General features: G+C 43.5%; 1 protein-coding gene across 1 annotated transcript in view; it reads left to right on the top strand.

Moving 5' to 3' along the window:
- The window catches only part of GFRA4 (GDNF family receptor alpha 4), a 532,351-nt gene that overhangs the window by 483,539 nt on the left and 29,155 nt on the right, over positions 1-19,657 (top strand). Inside the window, exons 6-7 of the mRNA XM_069205076.1 lie at positions 4,288-4,422; positions 9,260-9,402. Of these exons, the coding sequence (XP_069061177.1) occupies positions 4,288-4,422; positions 9,260-9,402 (278 nt within the window). The remainder of the gene's footprint in view (positions 1-4,287; positions 4,423-9,259; positions 9,403-19,657) is intronic.

Here is a 19,657-nt window from a genome sequence, read left to right as displayed (position 1 = left end):
AGTGTTCCATCTCCACTGAACTCTTCTGTGAGGGCATCTGTTGGTAGTAAAGTGCAACTGCAGCTTTCCATCTCCACTGCACTTTTCAGAGAGAACATCTTTTGGCAGCGTGGTGCAACTACAGCTTCCTAGCATCCGTGTCTCCTCCTCTGAGGACAACTGATTGCAGTACATTTCAACAAGCTTTCCATCTCCATTCTACTCTCATTTGAAATCATCTGTAAACTGCATAGTGACGCTTCAACTTTCCAGCACTTGCCTGAGGACTGGGCACAGATGCAGGGTAATGCTTTATGCATTTTCTCAAGAAGCCAACTTTGTCACTGGAGATTGATTCCCTTGTTTTGTATGACGCAAGAATGGTTTCACATTTACACAGAATAAAAATGTGGGATTCATAACTCACTCTTCTGAAGCCTAGGTATGAATGGTGGAAGGTGGTCGGATTTTTTGTCTTTTGGGTCTGGTACTGCTGTTCATGTGTATAGTTGTTAATAAAAGAGTCAAAGAACAGGATGCAGGAAAAAATTGGAACTGGATGAACCATTAAGTGCTCACACACGAAGACCTGTGACACTCGGAAAGTTCTGCCATCCTCTGAATTTTACGCCCTCCTTCTGAATTAATCTTTTACAAGAGACTGTTTAGCGCAGCTCCAGTTCTCCCTCTCCTACATTATAATTTCATGTGAGCATGCCTGTCTTCTCCTCAGTACAACGGCAGCCCTCCATCATCTGTGAGGACATCTGTGGGTAGTATAGCACAACTGCACTGTATCATCTCCATTGAATTCTGTGAGGACATCTTTTGGCTACATAGTGCCCCTTTCAAGGTTTCAAACAGGTGTATCCTCTTTTGAGTACATTTATAGGCTGTGTAGTAAAACTACAGATTTCCTAGTCCCATCTTTGTTGCCAGAAGGAACCTAATGGTGCTCTGGGTAAAATGAAGACCGTTTTTCTGAATCTTTGGGTTGCGCTGAGACTAATGTCTCCCAGTGCGCTGATGACAAAACCAAGTAAAGTATTCCTTCAGCAGTGCAAAACAGAGTCTGCTTTTCAAATATAAAATAGTTCCTCATGCATTCCACAAATAGCTAATAGACTCATCTAAGCTGATGGGTGTGAGAATAAAAAGCCACCATGGGATGATCCAAGATGTGTTTACCAATGCCTCAAGCCAGCAGTAGAAGATGGTTGACCTGAAGCCCCTTTCGATATGTATAGAGTATGTTTCAATAGCAAATGTTTGCCAAAATGGTGAAAATACCATTATATGCCAAAACTAATACTGGTGCAAGCACTATTGCAAGTGAAATCTAAAAACATACATACATTCTCATTCTTTCAATAAATTTACAATGCATTCAATATTATATAAAAGACACAGTCGAGGGCAGATCTGTTGACTTTGACAAAGCTTTCAAAAAGCTTATTTCTTTTGCCTTTAAAAGACTACGTGCCTTATTATGACCTTGACGGAGGAGTGTCCACCATCACAAATGTGGCGGATATCCCGTCCGCCGTATTATGATCACTTTATATTCAATGAGGATCGTAATACAATGGACGGGATATCCGCCACATTTGTGATGGAGGAAAGGCCCTTCGTGTGCTTTCTTGCTCTCTCCCCATGTGCTGCTTTCTTCTTTCTGACATGCTTTGTGTCGAAAGCGCAGTCATTCTGTCCACTGTTAAGCGTTTTTTGTCATTTTTTATTTACTAGGCACCTCCCATCTTCTACATTGTACCACTTACCTTATAAAACTGGTTTCTCTCACTGCTCATTGGCGTTAATCCCTCCACCCCTACCCACCCCTTTCCTGCCCCTACCCCTCTTCTCATTTAAATAAAAAATCCCTTGTTTTGGGGACTGGCAGTACAGTTTACCGCCAAGCCACTCCTTTGTTAAAAAACACACATTTGTGCACATCTATGGGCAGATTTAAGGAAAGGGGCAGTTCACCCAGTGAAGTGTCACTTTCCGTGCGCCCCTTAGTGCCCCCCCCACCGCCACCATGTGTGTGCCGTATTTAAAATACGGCACACCATGTAGCAGGGTAAGGGGCATTAGCGTCATTTTTTTGACGTTATTGATGTACTCTGCAGGAGTAGCGCAAAAATTCTGCTGCTACTCCTGCGGGGTGCATGGGGGCCCGTTATATATAATGGTATGCCCTATTTTGATGCCTGTTCTGAGCAGACGTTAAAAGTGCCAAAAAAAATGGCGCAAGGAAATCTCTTAGATTTCCTTGCATGATTTTTTTGGCCCCTCCTAACAGGGCAACGCCCTCTTTGCATACATTATACCTGGCGCAGGCATAATGTGGCGCAAGGGTTTACAAAGTGGTGCAATGCATGCATTGCGCCACTTTGTAAATATGGCGCGGGGAAAAGGCCACTTTAGCACCGTCAAGAAAATTACGCTATCGCGGAGCTAAGGTGGCACTAGGGGCTCTAAAATATGCCCCCTAGTTTTTTTAATTTGCCACTCCAAGATTGACATGAGCCATCTTGAAACAGTAAATAAAAACAGACAAAAAGGTGACCATGTTATAACACATGTGCACACATGCATGGTAAAGCATGCTCACACATACGTAATGACACTTAGCCACCATACCTTAACCATGCATACATGTGCATGCGTGATGATGCATCATGGTGCACACATCATCTAGGTTTTTTTTACCATGCCATTTGGGATCAGCTATAAATAAATTTTTCTGTTTGCCGATGCTGGACAGCATCGACAAACAGCATTGGCAATGCCAGTAGGTCTGCATTGGCAAAGTCAAAAGTTGAGACCTACTGGCTGAGCAAATGCTTGTGAGGTTTGGGTTGATAGTGCAGCTGCCAAACAGACCTTTTGCTTACAATAAACTGTTTTGATCAGCATGTTTTTTGTCATTGGCCCGAGACGTTGCCCTTCATATCTGGGGTCAGTCCAGGCGAATATTTCTCTTTCATCTGATGGTTTTGGCTGTTAGGATCTATCTTTCCATCTCCAATGGTGTGCTTGCACTGAACTGCCTCTCTGTAAATAATAAATAAATAAAAAATCGAGGATTTATAAAGCGCAGCAAATCACCGGTGAGGATTTCAAGGCTCTGAATTGTAGGCACAAGTAAGTGATTTGCCCAGAATCACAGGATGTTGACCCAGTCCCGACGCCGAGACTTGAACCTGGTTCCCCCAGCTCCGAAGTCGGTAGCTCAGGTCATTATGCCGGTTCCTCTCCCTCAGCTTCTGCTGATTCCCTCTTTTCCTCCCTTCCCTCCATTGTACTTTCCTCCCATCCTTTCCTCTTCTTCTGTGTGGTGGGCACTCCCACTCAGCAACCCTCTCTTTACCCCTGCCAGACCTAACTCTTTTCTCTGAATGCTCCTTGTTACCTCCATCCACCTCAGACTTGATCCTCCCATCATCTCCTTCATCCTTTCCCTGTGCGTTCCTTTTTTCTGCTACCTGCCAACACTCTTGGCACCTCGGCCTGCCCTTTCTGGTTGTTTCTTGTAAGTGCCACAGGGACCAGGTATTTTATTTCTTGTTTTGTTTCTTAGAAACTAAAGACTGTCTATACTAAATGCTCTCCTCTTTTCAGTATGGCCCTCTTTTTATTTGTTTATCAAAAGAAGGTCGAGTGCCAAGGGAATCTTCATTAAAATTCATCCTTTCTTTCTATGGCATAGAAACTAAAGAAGGACTATAGATAATGGTTTACCCAGGCACACCACAATAGTCTATAAAGTCGGTTTCATTGGATTTGACTGTTGTTCATTGGATTCATGGTGCCTTGGCTGAATAACATTTCAACTCTACACAGACGTGTACTAGAAACTTTTGACTGATATATTGTACTAAGAAACCGACTTTATAGACTCCATGTTGATTGACTCTTCAGTCGACATAACTACACCTAAGGTGGTTGGGTGTGGCACCCGTTTGGCACCCTCGGAGTACTATTTTCCCAAGTACATTATATACGTATATAAGAAGTGTGAACTTGTATGCATAGCCACCCTTTCTGTATTACATAAAGAAGGACTATAATTAGGGCCCTTTTGCCATCCTATCTTCCTTTGACATAGAAACAGAAACACTATTGTATCAAAGTCAAGTGAGGCTTCAAGTAGCTTATATGTGCTTACGTTGCTTGCTTTAGCATATTAAACTGCCCTTTTGGGTTTGCCAATGCCTCTTGTCTAGATCTTCATTGGGGTGCAGTTTTATCCAGATGCTTTGACTGTATCACCATTAATGCTGTGTGCATCTAATTACTCTGCAGGAAGCCCCATTACACCAAACTATGTGGACAACTCGACCTCAAACGTGGCACCCTGGTGTACATGCAATGCAAGCGGAAACCGACAGGAAGAATGTGAGATCTTTTTGCACCTCTTCACAAACAACATCTGCCTCCGTAAGTACAGGAAAGGAGTTCTTTGCGACCATGTCTACTTACGCCTCTGCAGCACTAGAGCACTAAGGTGGGAACAGAACAACACTGCAAATAGAGGTTGTTGCTGAACTTTTTCAAAGTCACTGGTGTCATGTTAGCCGAGTAATAGAGATAGCGGAAGTGACGTCACTGACGTCACAGGAAGTGGCTCCACACATCCTTCAACACATATTGCCACCATTGTACATTTCTTAAATAAAAGTTAAAGACTTATAAATTAAGGTTGCAGAATTGTAATAATAAATGATTGGTAACAGGCACCAATGGACAAAGACAAGGGCAGTCTTAGCCTACAGGCATTTAGGGGGTGTTAGCGCGTCAGACCTTGTTAAGTGAACTTATCAGGGGATGCGTATAGGCCGATGGACCCTTTGACTGCGCTTCGAGTAGTTCCACCATATAACCCCATACCAATACAAATCAATGGCAATAACAATCAATTATATCAATAATCAATAGGAGGCAGTAATTCCCACACACCATGACCTCGCAGTCATGAATAACCACACCTTTATGTAAAAGTTAGAATGTTTATTTCCCTAAATTAACAATGCTAATGTCACATAACGTACTGTAAATATCAAGTGATACAACAATACTGGCTGCCCGAAACGCCTAAAGAATCGCATTCTAATAAAGCTTGAGCCACTACACATTCTAAGGTTACATTACAAATCAATAGCAAGAATAACTGCACAAAAGATTTGGCATACATTTAGATTTATCAAAGAAAAGACATGAGCTGTTATTACATGTAGCGAACCTCATCATTGAGAACCCTCACTAACATCAGATTAGAATAGCATGTTTGCACGTCATGCAAAGCAGGTTAGTCACACAGATTTGGAAAACAACAAACTATGGCTCTATCAATAGACATAACAATCAGTAACATCGCCTTATACCTTGCCTCAGTACAGTTCAGCAAGCTGTGACAGTCTTCGTCAATTGGACATCAGTTCGTTCAGCAAAGAATCAGGATTCAGCATTAAAGTTCAGGAAAAGCAAAGTCTCTTCATGCCGTTCAGAAAAGAATAATCACTAAAAGCTCAAGAAGAACAGGGAGAATGGTGCGGAATGGTCTCTCTCCTCTCGGTGCAGTCTGGCTAAGTTAGATTTCCTAAAACTACTTCCCACGTCCTTATTGGTCCAGGAATCACATGGTTGCCTTGAGTCCAATGAAAATAAAACCCCAAATCTAAATGTTTTGTAGTATAAGGTTCACATATCCATGATTGGTTCCTCTTCTCCTGTTCTCTCATTACACTTGTCAGGTAACAATATTGTATCAGCATGTTCTCCTGGGAAGGTCGCCTTTACACACACTACATTATACAATGTTTCCCTAGCGAGTACAACATCTTCTAGTAAGCAGGTCTCATGAGAAAGAATTTCGGCTACGAGCACTTGGTCAGTACAGTGGAAAATCACAATTTTAATTCTTCAAGCAGCCATTTTGTGTATGTTAGAAGACAGTCTCAGAGCAATGTTTTGTTTTTTTTGGAAATATGTTCTTTTACTGTTTATTACTTCTTACCAAAAATGTTACTTGGCACACGTTGGTCATTTGTATATTAATTTGCTTACATCATTCAAAATCAGGCACCGAGGTGTCGTTGGATCAGAGAGAATTTCAAGTGGGTACCCACCTTTTATAGCATTTATACAGTTTGATAAATGCACACATACACACCACAGATCCAGTAATGAAAAAATAACAGACTGTTTTTTGTGCTGTGACTTCCAGTGGGAACTGTGGCCTGAATTTTTTACCCCAGACATTGCAGTGTATTGTAGCATTTATATAGCGCTTATTACCCTTTTATGGGGCACTGAGGCACTGCTTCACTGTGTAGGGTGTGTGGATGGAAGGATGTTGTCTTTGTTTTGAGCTTAAGTGGGAAGTGTGAGTGACAGACAGATTTATGGCTTTCAGTATGCTGGTAATTTTGTACAGCTCAGCAGGTCCCTGTATGGTATTTTATAAGATATAGGCCCTCATCACGACCCTGGTGGTCCGAAGACCGCCAGGGCCGCTGTGGTGGTGTCACCGCCAACGGGCCAGCAGTGAATACCGCCAAATTAGGAGTTTGGCGGCTTGGCTGAAGCCAAATGCCAAGCCTCCATCCGTCCCACCTCATTAACGCATTCTGCCGGGCTGGAGGTTAGCACCACCAGCATGGCGGATGGCGTGATACCGCTAGTGGTATCACAAGGCGGGAGACCGCAAGCAATTTTCTGGCAGTCACACTACCAGAAAAAGCTGGCAGTCTTGCACCCTGGATACATAGGCACCCACGTCCACATACCCGCACACATGCACTCACACACTTCTACACACAAACACACCCATACTTACCCACACAAACATGACATACATACCCATTCACACTGACAAACACAAACACCGTATACATGCATATATATACTTCCCCTTCCCCATGCGCACACATACATTCACACACCCCAGCACCGCATAAACGCATGCATTCACTCCCCCATGCGTTTACATACATTCACACACACCACATACACGCATGCATTCATTCCCCCTCCCCATGCGCATACATACATTCACACACACACACCCCTGCACCGCATACACGCACTCACCCGCTCTCCCCATCCACTCACATAAACACTCACCCTCCTCTGCCGTCCACACACGATCACTCACACGTGCAGACACACCCACAAACATTCCCCCCTCCAGGCGCATTCATGACATTCAAACATGCATACACACACACACACACCCTCCCCTGTCAGACGATCCACTTACCTCGTTTGTCAAGGAGGTCGTCTGGGAAGGTACGGGTCCTGGCACTTCCACCGCCGGCAGCTCCTTGCCATCTGGTCACTGTCACACAATATTACGGGTTGTAATACAGTGTGCGGTCTCTTTGTGGCGTGGCGGTACTGCTGGCGGTACGGCTTCTGCACCACCGACCGCCAGCACGACTGATCTCGGAATTCCACCCAGTTTCGGGCGGAAGTCAGAGATCAATCTTAATAGGGCGGACTTAAGACCGCCAGCACTGTCTTTGGAAAAGACCACCGAAGTCGTGATGAGAGCCATAGTCTGCTTATCTGGTTACTTCACAGGGCTGTCCAATCTTAGATTCTGTGTATAGTTGGGGTCCTAAGCTGGCATGGTTGGAATAAGAGAGAAGTGCAGAGATCTGTTGGGATAGGCATTATTATTATCATCCCATATTTGAGTGTCTTGCGAGGTATAACGCAGCGGTCAGGTTGTATAGATATTTGGCACCTGCAGTGTTTGGCTACTTTTAAGTCCTCTAAATTGTCCAGCAATGTGTGAATGATCTCTTTGTTTTTTTGGTGATGCCTGTGTTTTTTGGCTGTACGTGCTGGCGACGGACAACCTTCACAGCAGATTTGTTTTATGGGAATTTAAGAGGTATACGTTATAACTTGTTGTAAGGTTTTCGACTGTCTTCTGAAGTGTACGTGCTACTGGATGCTTCGAAGACATGTTATCTTTTATTAAATGGACCAACATTTCACTAGCAGTCTTAATCACACTTGTAGTGTAAGTGTGACCTAACATGGGGTGGGTCCGTTGGTGTGTATGTGGTTAGCGCATAGGCCCCTGCAAATCACTGTCATACATTTCAATTCAAGCTTGAGGCAAAATGCTAATTTCTCTCTATATGTCATGACTACCCTTGTGCTGGGTTGACAGCACGTGACACACACAATCTGCAGGCTGGTGTGTCATCTAACATCTAAGAGGAAAGAAAGTTTCTCTTGGGCTTTTCCTCGTGGCAGTACTAGTCTACAGCACATAAATACCTTATCAGTACTGTTATCTAAAACTCATGAATGTAGAGTTAAGATTTGATGTTTTTCTTGATAACATTTTAAAGGGATTGAAACTACAAGCTTAATTTCCACCAGCGAAGTCAAGTTCAATATGCATTTCAATGGGAAGAGAAACCTAAAGGGAGACATCCACATAGAAATGCCTGTGGCTGGAGCCTTGCCTTGAAGAGTGCTAATACCCAGGAAGCCTTGTTATAATGGGGATGGCCTAGTATGGCCCATTAGTGAGATAGATACCAACAGTGGGAGAGCTGTTTTCTGACAGAGAACAAAGATCTCCCCCTGCTCTGACTTTTAATTGCCTTATCCTTGAAAATTAGAATAGATGAAAATCAAAAGATAAGTGGAGTCTTGTCATGAAGCAGATTGTGTGCTATCTTGCAATCGAGTGGACATTCAGATTCAGAATACACTAAACCAAATCTCTGGAAATTTGGCCTGTGTGTGCTATTGTCCGCACTAAGGGGAAGATGGCTTGAAAACTTCAGCAATAGGATTAAGGCTGCCCTCTATCAAGATGCTAAGGTTGGTCCACAATCCCGATAGTGTTAGTATAGGACAAAAGGGTCATTCCTGTAGCAAGAGCTGAAAAGAGCCTTTTCTCTGAACTCGTAGTATTTACAAGACTGGACCTGACCCTTAGACCTAGAAAAAAACAGTTTCTCGAGCTGCTCCCATGCACAGTGCAGTTACTGGCCTGGTATTGGCTCTTGGTCAGCTTGCTGTGAAGCCCCACGTGCCAAGGAACTTAGTGGGTTGATAGCTTTGAGGGTCAGAACCAATCAGATCCTACAGATCTCAGAATCTTGCCTCACTCTGCACAGCAGTAGAGTGAGATTTTGGTTTGCACTTGCTAAGTTTTGAATTATGAATGTCGATTAAGGGTATGCTGCTGCAATGTAAATGTACTAACAAAATTGTTCATTCAGTTTGTTTCTGTTTTGTCTGGCAGAGAGAGCAGTACTGGCCTTCGGCAATGGGACGTATTTGGATTTAGCAACAAATCCATCAATAATCTCTACGACTTCAAAAGGAAAACATGAACGAAACTCAAATAGAGATGCAACAACAGTCCGAGGCTATATCTTTGAACAGGTAACTTGGACAAAAGCCTAGAATCATTCGTCCTTAGGGTAATGTAAATTGTAGCCAAACTGTATATATATATATATAAACATTTCTGCCAATGCTCCAGGAGCAAGACTCTGACAGTTCACCAAGATCATCCATAGCCCAGTTACAAGTTGAAATAGTTCTAGTTAGGATGGTGTTTCTATGGCAAATGCCTTTTTTGGTTTGCCAATAACTTTGGTGCAGTTTAACAAATCTTCATGAAACTTTTTTAAAAAAGTGCTCTTTTTTGCTGAGCTCCTTCCTGGAAAGCTGTGAGATGATCAGTCAAGCTGGGACTGAGAAAAGAAGGGGGGCAGGTTCTCAAAATGGAAAATCTGCATGCATTTTCCATAGACTTTTTTGGAACACAGTGCCCCAAAAACTGCTAAACGGAATTAGCCAAATTTTGGCAGGAAGCTACATCTTGGTCCTGTGTTGTGATTTGGTGTGAATCTGCTCACTAGTTATTGAGAAGTTAAGGTTCAAAAATATTTGTGTACCTGCACAATTGGGTTTGAGGGAGTCTCACAAGAGTTCCGCAAGCATTATTTAAAAAAATTGAGCATTCTGATTAGTCTAGGGGGCTTGTTCCCCTTAGGCCATCTCGCTTCTGCAGGAGTGAAGGTCTCGTGGGAGCGAGCATTCTAATTGGTTGGCCGCAAAATGAAAGTAAATTTTGCAGCAGCCTTTGCAGGATTCTGGAGACTTAGCCCCTGTCCTGAAAATGTATATAAAAAGCAATATAGGGAAAGGATACCCTAGCCTTTTTAGGAGACTCCCAGAGGGGCCCCACTGGTGTCAAAATTACAAAATATTTATTGTTTGCAGTAATTCAAAGGTACTCTTGCAGGATCACGGAAACAAAATGGCAGCTGCCATTGATTATTTAAAATGACCGCAGGGGTGCGCCAGGGTCTGGGGGGTCAAATTGTATTGAATTATTTGGGGAGGGAGGCGTTCATGGGGTCCCCCTCCTTGAGCCGATTGACCCCCAAGTGACCCCATCCCTGCGACCTGTGGAGTAAATCAAAGGGGAGGGAGGTGAGTATCCCTCCTCCCTGAGCAATGAAAGTTCCTGGGGACCCCACACCCTGGGGTTGGCTCACTTCTTGTGTCCCAGGGAGCCTACCCCTGGAACACTTCTTTTCCTCCCCACAAGAATGCAGGCAGGGAAAACTCATCTGCTCCCACCGGGTAGGAGCAGACATTTGCGGGATGGGAAACAGGCCCTGCTCCTGTCTGGCAGAAGCATGGAAAAATACTTGCTCTTGCGAGGCGGTAGCAATGCCTGCTCCAACCAGGATGAGTCCCCACAAGGTCATCAAGGCAGCCACTTTAGGCCCTGAGGATGGAGTCCATGGGGCATGGACTGGCTCAGGAGGTGAAGGGGTGAGGGGGCACTTGCCCCTCCACTTAAAAATAAAAATATGGGGTGGGGGATAGGGGCCTCATGGTATGTTGAGGCTTGAGGAGGGGGTTGCATGCCCCCTCCCTTTAAATAATAAGAAATTATTTGGCCCTGGGGGATGGGGTCGCCAGGACCTGTGAAGTCTCATAATGAGGGCTGCTCGCCCCCTCCCCTAACAAAAAAAATATGGCCCCAGGGGATAGGGTCCCCTGTAAAAGTTCAGGGAGTGAGACTGCCTGCCCCCTCCCCAATAATTTAAAAAATAAAAAATATTATTGCTAGTTTCTGCCAGCACCCAGGATGGGTGCTGGCAGGGGAGCCGGTGAGGCTGTGGGGGCCTGGGGCTCCCCCTTTGGCCCTAAACACAAAATAACAATTTGGGTGCTCCAGATGGGCACCAGGATACCCAATATAAAAAGAAAAAAGACAAAACATGAACAATGAATGAGCAGCAGGAGCCATTCATTTATCATTTACTGCTCCCTGCAAATAGCACTGCATAATGCCCTGGAAGGGCTTTTAAAACATATTTATTTCAGCCTGGTGGTGCTCCTAGAAACAATAGGAGCACCACCAAAAAATACTTGGTGGCATTTTTTGTAAATATTTTGGGGGGACTGCAGGAAATGCATCAGCAGTCCCCCAGCAATGGTAAAAAAAGAGAACAGTAAGTCTCCTTGGTCATTGAATCCATGTCCATGGGAGAGTTTACCATTTGTTTTTGAAAACCTCTCCTTGCTGGAGCTCTATGCGCTTTAGCTGGCGAGCAAAGCCACCTTGTGGTTGGTACAGCTTACAGGGGCTGACATGATGAGTGCCATAACTGTTTAAATGTACAAAATATATGCAATGCTTGCCCTGATGCCTAGTTCTATGTAGTTCTGTAAATCAAAATTGTTTTGATTTACAGGTTTCCAATTTGAGCTGTAATTAAATTTGGCTGAATATGCTCCATCCATACACAGTAGCGGAGGGAAACAAACACACACATTGAACTAGCATTAACAAAAGTAAGCATCAAGAAGAATAATACAAAAAGTCAATAGGAATATATGTGATACAGATATAATACGTTGTTCAGAATTTACAATCATTAGTCAATGCAAATTTAGCAGAGTCAATAATCTTTGCCTTGGCACTGGTCAACCCTACACCTAACCAAATTAGGAAAATACATGTGTGGGGAGGAACGCACATGGGCAAAGTACAAAAAGGACAAAAAATAATTTAGAAACAGAATAACTCGGGCTACAGGTCACTAAATAAAAAAAAATAAAAAAATAAGCACCAGCATAATGGAGTTTCTATCCTAGAAGTGCATTTGTAAGGGGATTTGGCAAATGTCAGAGAGGTAGACACCTCTCCCAGGGATACACCATTCAGGAAATCTTCATCAGCAAAGCCTCTGGTCAGCAAGGCATCTGCAAGCATCAGAAAAGCATCTTGGGCTGACCAAGACAAGATTGAGACCGGACTCAGACTGGGACTGACCAAAGTTTAAATCTCCATTGGTATATCAATTTACAAAAAGTGTTCTGTGTTATCAAAGGTGTCAGTTCATATTATGTTAAATAGGCATCATCCAATCATAAATATCACCAGACTCCAGGTTGCAACGGCTCGAAAAGTTCCTAAGTCTGCCATGGGAACATCTCCTTTCTGTGTGACTCCAACAGGTTTGAAACAAATGTGCACGATCTCAGTCCATGTTCCTGCAACATAACATTTCCAAGGACAAATGGGAATGGCTTTCCGCAGTTAAGTAATAAACACATTACAAAAGGACTTTGCTTCTCCTGGGAATTAAATCTGAAAGAAGACTTCACTTTATGAAAAAATAATTCAATACTTTTACATGACTGCAAAATGCAAACTCTGTACGCCACAATTGTACTAACAAAAGGAAATGTATAAGATGCACTTAATTACTTGTCTTTAGTAAACCACATGTGATATGGAAACTTATAACTTTATCAAAAATAATATTCCATCAGTATGAGCAATATGTTTCATTTTAAATTTAAAAGGTTTGTTATCGCATTACATTAGGTGTAACAGAGAACTGCATTTTTCACACTTGCACTTATTTTTTAAAGTCATTAATCTTTCATAATTCATGCTGAATCAATTACATTTTAACATCAGTTTTAACTTTCTAGCTTGTGATTTAATTAAAAGGGCACCTAAGTTTAACTTTGAAATACAGATAAATGCACATTTAAAATGTGTGTCAGTGCAGCATTCTACGTTAGTTTTTCCACTCTTTGCGCTAATAAAATAAACTTCTCACAGTCTGATGACTTTGTTGACACGAGAGATAGTACTAAAACTTATGCTCTATCAATACCAATGTTGGGCCTAGCCCTGAATTGTAGGGAAATTTGGAAAGTTCCCACCTAAGGCTGGTATATAATACCAAAGCATTGGTTTCCTAACCTTGGGCTTTAATTAGACAACCTAATGCCCATCAATTTTAACTAATGAGTTTTAAATGAATCATAGCCCCCCAGGCAGATTAACATATTTGCAAGGTATCAGCTAATCTAATTTAAATACTTACACTGAAACTAGTTTTCTAGGCATAGACTGTGACTTTGTATTTGATGCCATACCGAGGAAGCAGATCTCCTCCATAGAGTATGGAACTGTTGAATTATCCAAAGGTTTTGGCTGATGATGAAGCAGGTACTCAGGGAAATTATGGGCCACTCTATCACACTCACCCCCAGATGGTCTTACAACATAATCATACTAGACGATATGGATATTGGAGCTAATAGATGTGAAAAAGCATATCTTGGGTATGGACTTATAATGGCCACGAGAGACATTACTCATCCGTGAAACCAGTTGTGTGCCCCGAGAATCTCTGAATGGGCAGCAGGCATTAGGGATTAAGGGATCCCAACAGAATGCTTCACACATGGAAAGAGGAAAAAACTAGGAGAAATGAAAATATTTCTCCTCGTTACGCCTCACCTGGGGAGGCGTAAGGTTTTAGCGCTGCTCCAGGTTTACAGGGTTTTGTAAATCTGGGGCAGCCTCAAAATCCATGGGTGTTGCATGGGAAAACCCACCGCAACGCCCATGGAGCACGCCCCCACCCGGCACAGAGTAAGGCAACACAGCAACTTGTACTGCTTTGTTTTACTCCATTCTCACATTCTTAAAGCAACAGCTACAGGAACCACTGGCAGTTACTGTGCTTAACATCAACAATCACGAAGCATTAACCCATCTGTTACCTAAACTTATATGGCAAACCTCTCTGAATCAGTCCCATTCTGGTTACTCTTGCAAAATTCCTTGGCTTGACTCTAGGTTTTAAACTCTTGTTGAAAGCTGGCTATAACCGAATAATGAAAGTATTCCTCTTCACAGTTCTATAAAATGCATCATCCCTCATGATGACTTTTGAACGTAGCTCAAGTCTTGGTTCAAGTTTCTTCATTGTTACTGATTGAACACATGAGTTTTTCAGTGGTCCCTGCTCTTTCCAGAACTTTTTCTAGGTTGGGGAGGTGGGTGATAGGGCTTGGATCGGAGAGCTTGTCAGGGTTGAGTTTTGATTTTTTGAGGAGTTGTAGAATCTGATCAGTCTGGATGGATGACTGGAGGATGTCCATCAGGAGAAACGAGTTGATGGAGTTGAAGATGGGTTGGATGGTTCTGAGCATGGAAAATTGAATCATCACCTGATAATGATGATCAGCTGGTGGTGGCTGCAAGGCTTTGGGTAGTTGGGCATTGGAAGGCTGCTCAATTGGGTATGTCGCTTGGAGGAATGTGTGCTTTCCTACGAATTTTCAATATTGATGTCTCTGATAGTGTTCACTTTCTGTACAATGTGTACAATGTATTGTTTAATTCTCTTGCCTTTCAGTAGAAATCTGAGTGGGGCGGTTGCTTCAGTTCTTATTTCCCTTGCAGAGGGCCTTGGTTCTGTTGTTGACATCAAGTGTGCTTTTTGAGGGACAACAGATTTTGTAGTGGTTACAGCCTGTGTGTTGATGAACAGGTATTGATAAAAACTTAAAACTTAAGTTAACCTTGAAGTGAATGGCAATTGGTAGTTCCGTCTGAAAAAAACAGTTGTTTCCCTGTCATGTCCTATCTTTTCCATTGAACGTCCCAAGGAAATTGTCCTGAGCACCTCAAGATCTCCAGTAGGCCATGTAGTGTGCCCTACTTGTGTTATCAGTAATTATTTTATCATTCTTGTCAATTAATAGACATGTTTCCAGGTACATTTAAAAGCAGCTGGATGAGAGATACCATCCAGGCCTGCACCATAACTCAAAAAATGCTATTAATTAATACGTTTGAGTTTGATGAGCTGGATGATAGTAACAGCACGTTATTTGTAGTACTATCTAACGGCAAACTGTGGCCAAAACGAAATAAGAAATAGAGGTTACCAACAGATCAGGTGACCTGATTGCCTTCTGTTGCAGATGGTGAACTCCCATCATATTCCCAGAAGTTGATGTGTGTATGGCTCTATTTGTCGAGAATTTCTGCAGTTGTGAATTGTACAGTTATATTTGTATTAATGACGTTTGTTGGACTTGGCCCTTTTTGCAGGGTCATCCCCAATCTTTTGCCTCCTTCTTCCTATTTTTTCTGACCTGTTTTTGTTGGCTTCTGGGCTCTGGGCACTTTACCACTAATTGTTGATTGGCCCTCCATGATTGGCATATTTGATTTACTAGTAAGTCCCTGGTAAAGTGCACCAGAGGTGCCCAGGGCCTGTAAATAAAATGCTAATAGTGGGCCTGCTGCACCGGTTGTGCCACCCACACATTAGTAGCCCTGTAAACATGGCTCAAACCTCCCACTGCAGTGTCTGTGTGTGCAGTTTAAACTGCAAATTCGACTTGGCATGTGCACGCACTTGCCAGACCTACACCATCCCTTTTTATACATGTAAGGCACACCTAAGTAGCCCCATGGGCAGGGTGCAGTGTATGTTAACCCCTTCTCTGCCAGGCCTTTTCCCCACTTGTGCCGAGCCTGTTTTTTAGCTATTTGGGGCAGTTCGCGCTTAGACCCTCATAACTTTTTGTCCACATAAGCAATCCACACCAAATTTCCATCCTTTTTTTTCAACATCCTAGGGATTCTAGGGGTACCCAGGGTTTGTGTGTTTCCCTGGAGGAGACCAAGAAATTAGTCAAAATACAGCAACAAATTTGTTTTTTTTAAAAAAAGAATGGGAAAAAGGGCTGCAGAAGAAGGCTTGTGGTTTTTCCCTGAAAAGGGTTGCGGTGCTAAAATCACCAGCTTTCAGGAACAGGCAGACTTGAATCAGAAAAACACATTTTTCAACACAATTTTGGCATTTTACTGTGCTTTCAGCCTCCTTCCAGTTAGTGACAGGAATGGGTGTGAAAACAATGCTGGATCCCGGAAAAATAAACATTTCTGAAAAATAAACAAAACTCTGAATTCAGCAAGGGGTCATTTGTGTGGATCCTACGAGGTTTTCCTACAGAAAATACCAGCTGAAATAAATAAATATTGAAATTGAGGTTAAAAAAACTTTTTCTCCACGTTTTACTCTTAAACTTTTTCCTGCGATGTCAGATTTTCGAAAGCAATATACCATTATGTCTGCTGGACTCTTCTGGTTGTGGGGATATATAGGGCTTGTAGGTTCATCAAGAACCCTAGGTACCCAGAGCCAATAAAGGAGCGGCACCCTGCAGTGGGTTTTCAGTCTATACTGGGTAAACAGCAGTTCATTTGCTGGAATATAAAGAGTGAAAAATAGGTATCAAGAAAACTTTTGTACTCCCAAAATGGGCACAAGATAAGGTGTTGAGAAGCAGTGGTTATTTGCACATCTCTGAATTCCGGGGTGCCCATACTAGCATGTTAATTACAGGGCATTTCTCAAATAGACGTCTTCTTTACACACTGTCTTACATTTGGAAGGCAAAATTTAGAGAAAGACAAGGGGCAAAAAAACTTGTTCTGCTATTCTGTGTTCCCCCAAGTCTCCTGATAAAAATAGTACCTCACTTGCGAGGGTAGGCCTAATGCCTGCGACAGTAAACACAACATGGACACATCACATTTTCCCAAAGAAAACTGATATGTTTTTTGGAAAGTGCCTAGCTGTGGATTTTGGCCTCTAGCTCAGCCGGCACCTAGAAAAACCTACCAAACCTGCACATTTCTGAAAACTAGACACCTAGGGGAATCTAAGATGGGGTGACTTGTGGGGCTCTGACCAGGTTTTGTTACCCGGAATCCTTTGCAAACCTCAAAATTTGGCCAAAACAACACTTTTTCCTCACATTTTGGTGACAGAAAGTTCTGGGATCTGAGAGGAGCCACAAATTTCCTTCCACCCAGCGTTCCCCCAAGTCTCCCGATAAAAATGGTACCTCACTTATGTGGGTAGGCCTAGCGCTCGCGACAGGAAATGCCCCAAAACACTATGTGGACACATCAAAATTATCAAATACTAAACTACCTCTTTTTTGCGGGGTTGGGGACCTGCATTCTTGGTCCTGGCCTCAGCAGCCATATAGAGAAACCTACCAAACCCAAACATTTCTGAAAATCGAGACACCAGAGGGAATCCAGGTAGGTGTAACTTGCATGGATCCCCCAATGTGTTCTTACCCAGAATCCTCAGCAAACCTCAAATTTAGCTAAATAAATCACATTCTTCCCACATTTCTGTGTGGGATCACCTCACCAGGACAAATTTCCTACCACCCAACGTTCACCTTGTCTCCCGGTAAAAATTGTACCTCACTTGTGTAGGTGGGCCAAGTGCCTGTGACAGGGAAGAGCCAAAAACATGTTGAAATTGAGGGAGAACCAAAGCGGGCCCAAAAGGGCAGTTTGAAAAAAATAATTTTAGGCTGACAAGTGCAGCAGAATTTTTATCGGTATAGATGAGACAGTGCTGGGTTGTAGGAATTTTGTGGATTCCTGCAGATTCCGGAAGGTTCCATCACAAAAATATGGGAAAAATTTGTGATTTCCAGCAAAGTTGGAGGTTTGCAGGGCATTGTGGGTAAGAAAATGGTGCGGGTGCATCTGAAGCACACCACCCTGGAATCACCCAGATGTTTCGTTTTCAGATCTGGCTAGGTCTTGTGGATTTTCGAACATGGCCGTGTCCCAAAGTCCAAAACGTGCACCATTCCAAGTGGGACGATTTTCAGAGTTAGCCAAGCTCTCATGGCCCAAATGTAAAACCAAAACCCAAAAAATCAAATGTCCTCTTGCTTGCCTTGTGATAAGATATTTTAGAGTGCAGGGGGAGAGCTGAAAGACTGTTACCCCCTTCAGTTGGGGTGGGGGTATAATCAGGCCCTTAGTGGTTGGTAGCCACCACCCCACTATTTTTTTTTTTATTCCCTAGTATCTAATAGACTTTCTGCCCCCCCAGGTGTGGATTGGGGGTAATTGCCCCATCTGCCCACTGGTGGACAGAACAACTTTTGCCCCATTTATTTGGGGTGGCGGTATGGCCATACCCCCACCCTCTTATTCTGAAAAACAAATCTTCCCTGGTCTCTGGTGGGCTTTCTGCCTCCCTTGGGGGCAGATGGGCCTTCCAAAAATAGGCAGATCTGCCCCCAAGGGGGCAGATATGGCCAACAGTAATGTGCCCGCATGGGGAGCGACCCTTGCCCAAGGGGCTGTCCCCCCAAACAAAACACACACACCAATCCCTGGTGCCTAAGTGGTTTCTGCCCCCCACCCGGAGGCAGATTGGCCTAATAGAAATAGGCCGATCTGCCCCCAAGAGGAGCAGAAATGGTCTAAAATAAATTTCTCCCCCAGGGGAGCGACCCTTGCCTAAGTGGTCGCTCCCCTCGCGTGAAATTGACCTTAAAAAAAAAAGGTCTAGTGGTTTCTGCCCCCGTTGGGCAAATTGGCATAATAAAAACAGGCTGATCTGCCCCCAAGCGGGGCAGAAATGGCCTAAATATAATTTGCTCCCCAGGGGAGCAACTCTTGCCTAAGGGGTCGCTCCCCTCATCTGAAAAACAAAAAAACAAAAATGATCCCTGGCGCCTAGAGGTTTGCCTAATAACCGATCTGGGGAGCGACACTTGCCCAAGGGGTCGCTCCCCTTATGCTAATTTCACCAACAAAAATGATCCCTGGTGTCTAGTGGGCATTTCAGCAGTCAGATCGCTTCACGATCCGGCTCCTGAAATGCTCTGAGAGACTTCAAAGGGAAGGAAATTCCTTTCCTTCCTTTTGAAGCCTCTCAGGTCCCCATGATCGGAAGAGAAATGCAAATGCATTTCAAGCTTCCAGTGCGATTGGAGGCGGCCTCTGATGAGGTCAGCACATGATCGTGGGCTGACGTCATCAGACGTCACTGGGGGGATTTGGGGGTGGAAGGGGAAGCGATTCCCCTTCCAGCCCTGCCATGCCCGAGACGGAATGGTTACATCCTTGGCACAGGAGGACTGTGCCGCGGGACGTAACCATTACGTCCCCGGCACAGAACCAGTTAAAGGTGCGACATGTACTGATGTGTTTTACATGTCCTAACAGTGAAATACTGCCAAATTCGGTTTTCACTGTTGCAAGTCCTATCTGTCTCATAGGTTAACATGGGGGCTGCCTTTAAATATTATTTAAGCGCAGATTCCCTTTGGAAGCAGATAGACATGTGGAGTTTGGGATCTCTGAACACACAATTTAAAAATACATCTTTTAGTGAAGCTTGGTTTTAGATTGTGTGTTTGAAAATGCCACTTTTAGAAAGTAGGCATTTTCTTGTCTAAACCATTCTGTGGCTCTGCCTGTTTGTGGATTCCCTGTCCTGGTCAGTTTGGCAGTTGAGCT

Source organism: Pleurodeles waltl, chromosome 1_2 (genome assembly GCF_031143425.1).
Source record: "Pleurodeles waltl isolate 20211129_DDA chromosome 1_2, aPleWal1.hap1.20221129, whole genome shotgun sequence".
In the NCBI taxonomy this organism is placed as follows: Eukaryota; Metazoa; Chordata; class Amphibia; order Caudata; family Salamandridae; genus Pleurodeles; species Pleurodeles waltl.
The sequence above is the reverse complement of the archived record's forward strand: the minus strand, read 5'-3'. Positions and strand labels throughout refer to the sequence as shown.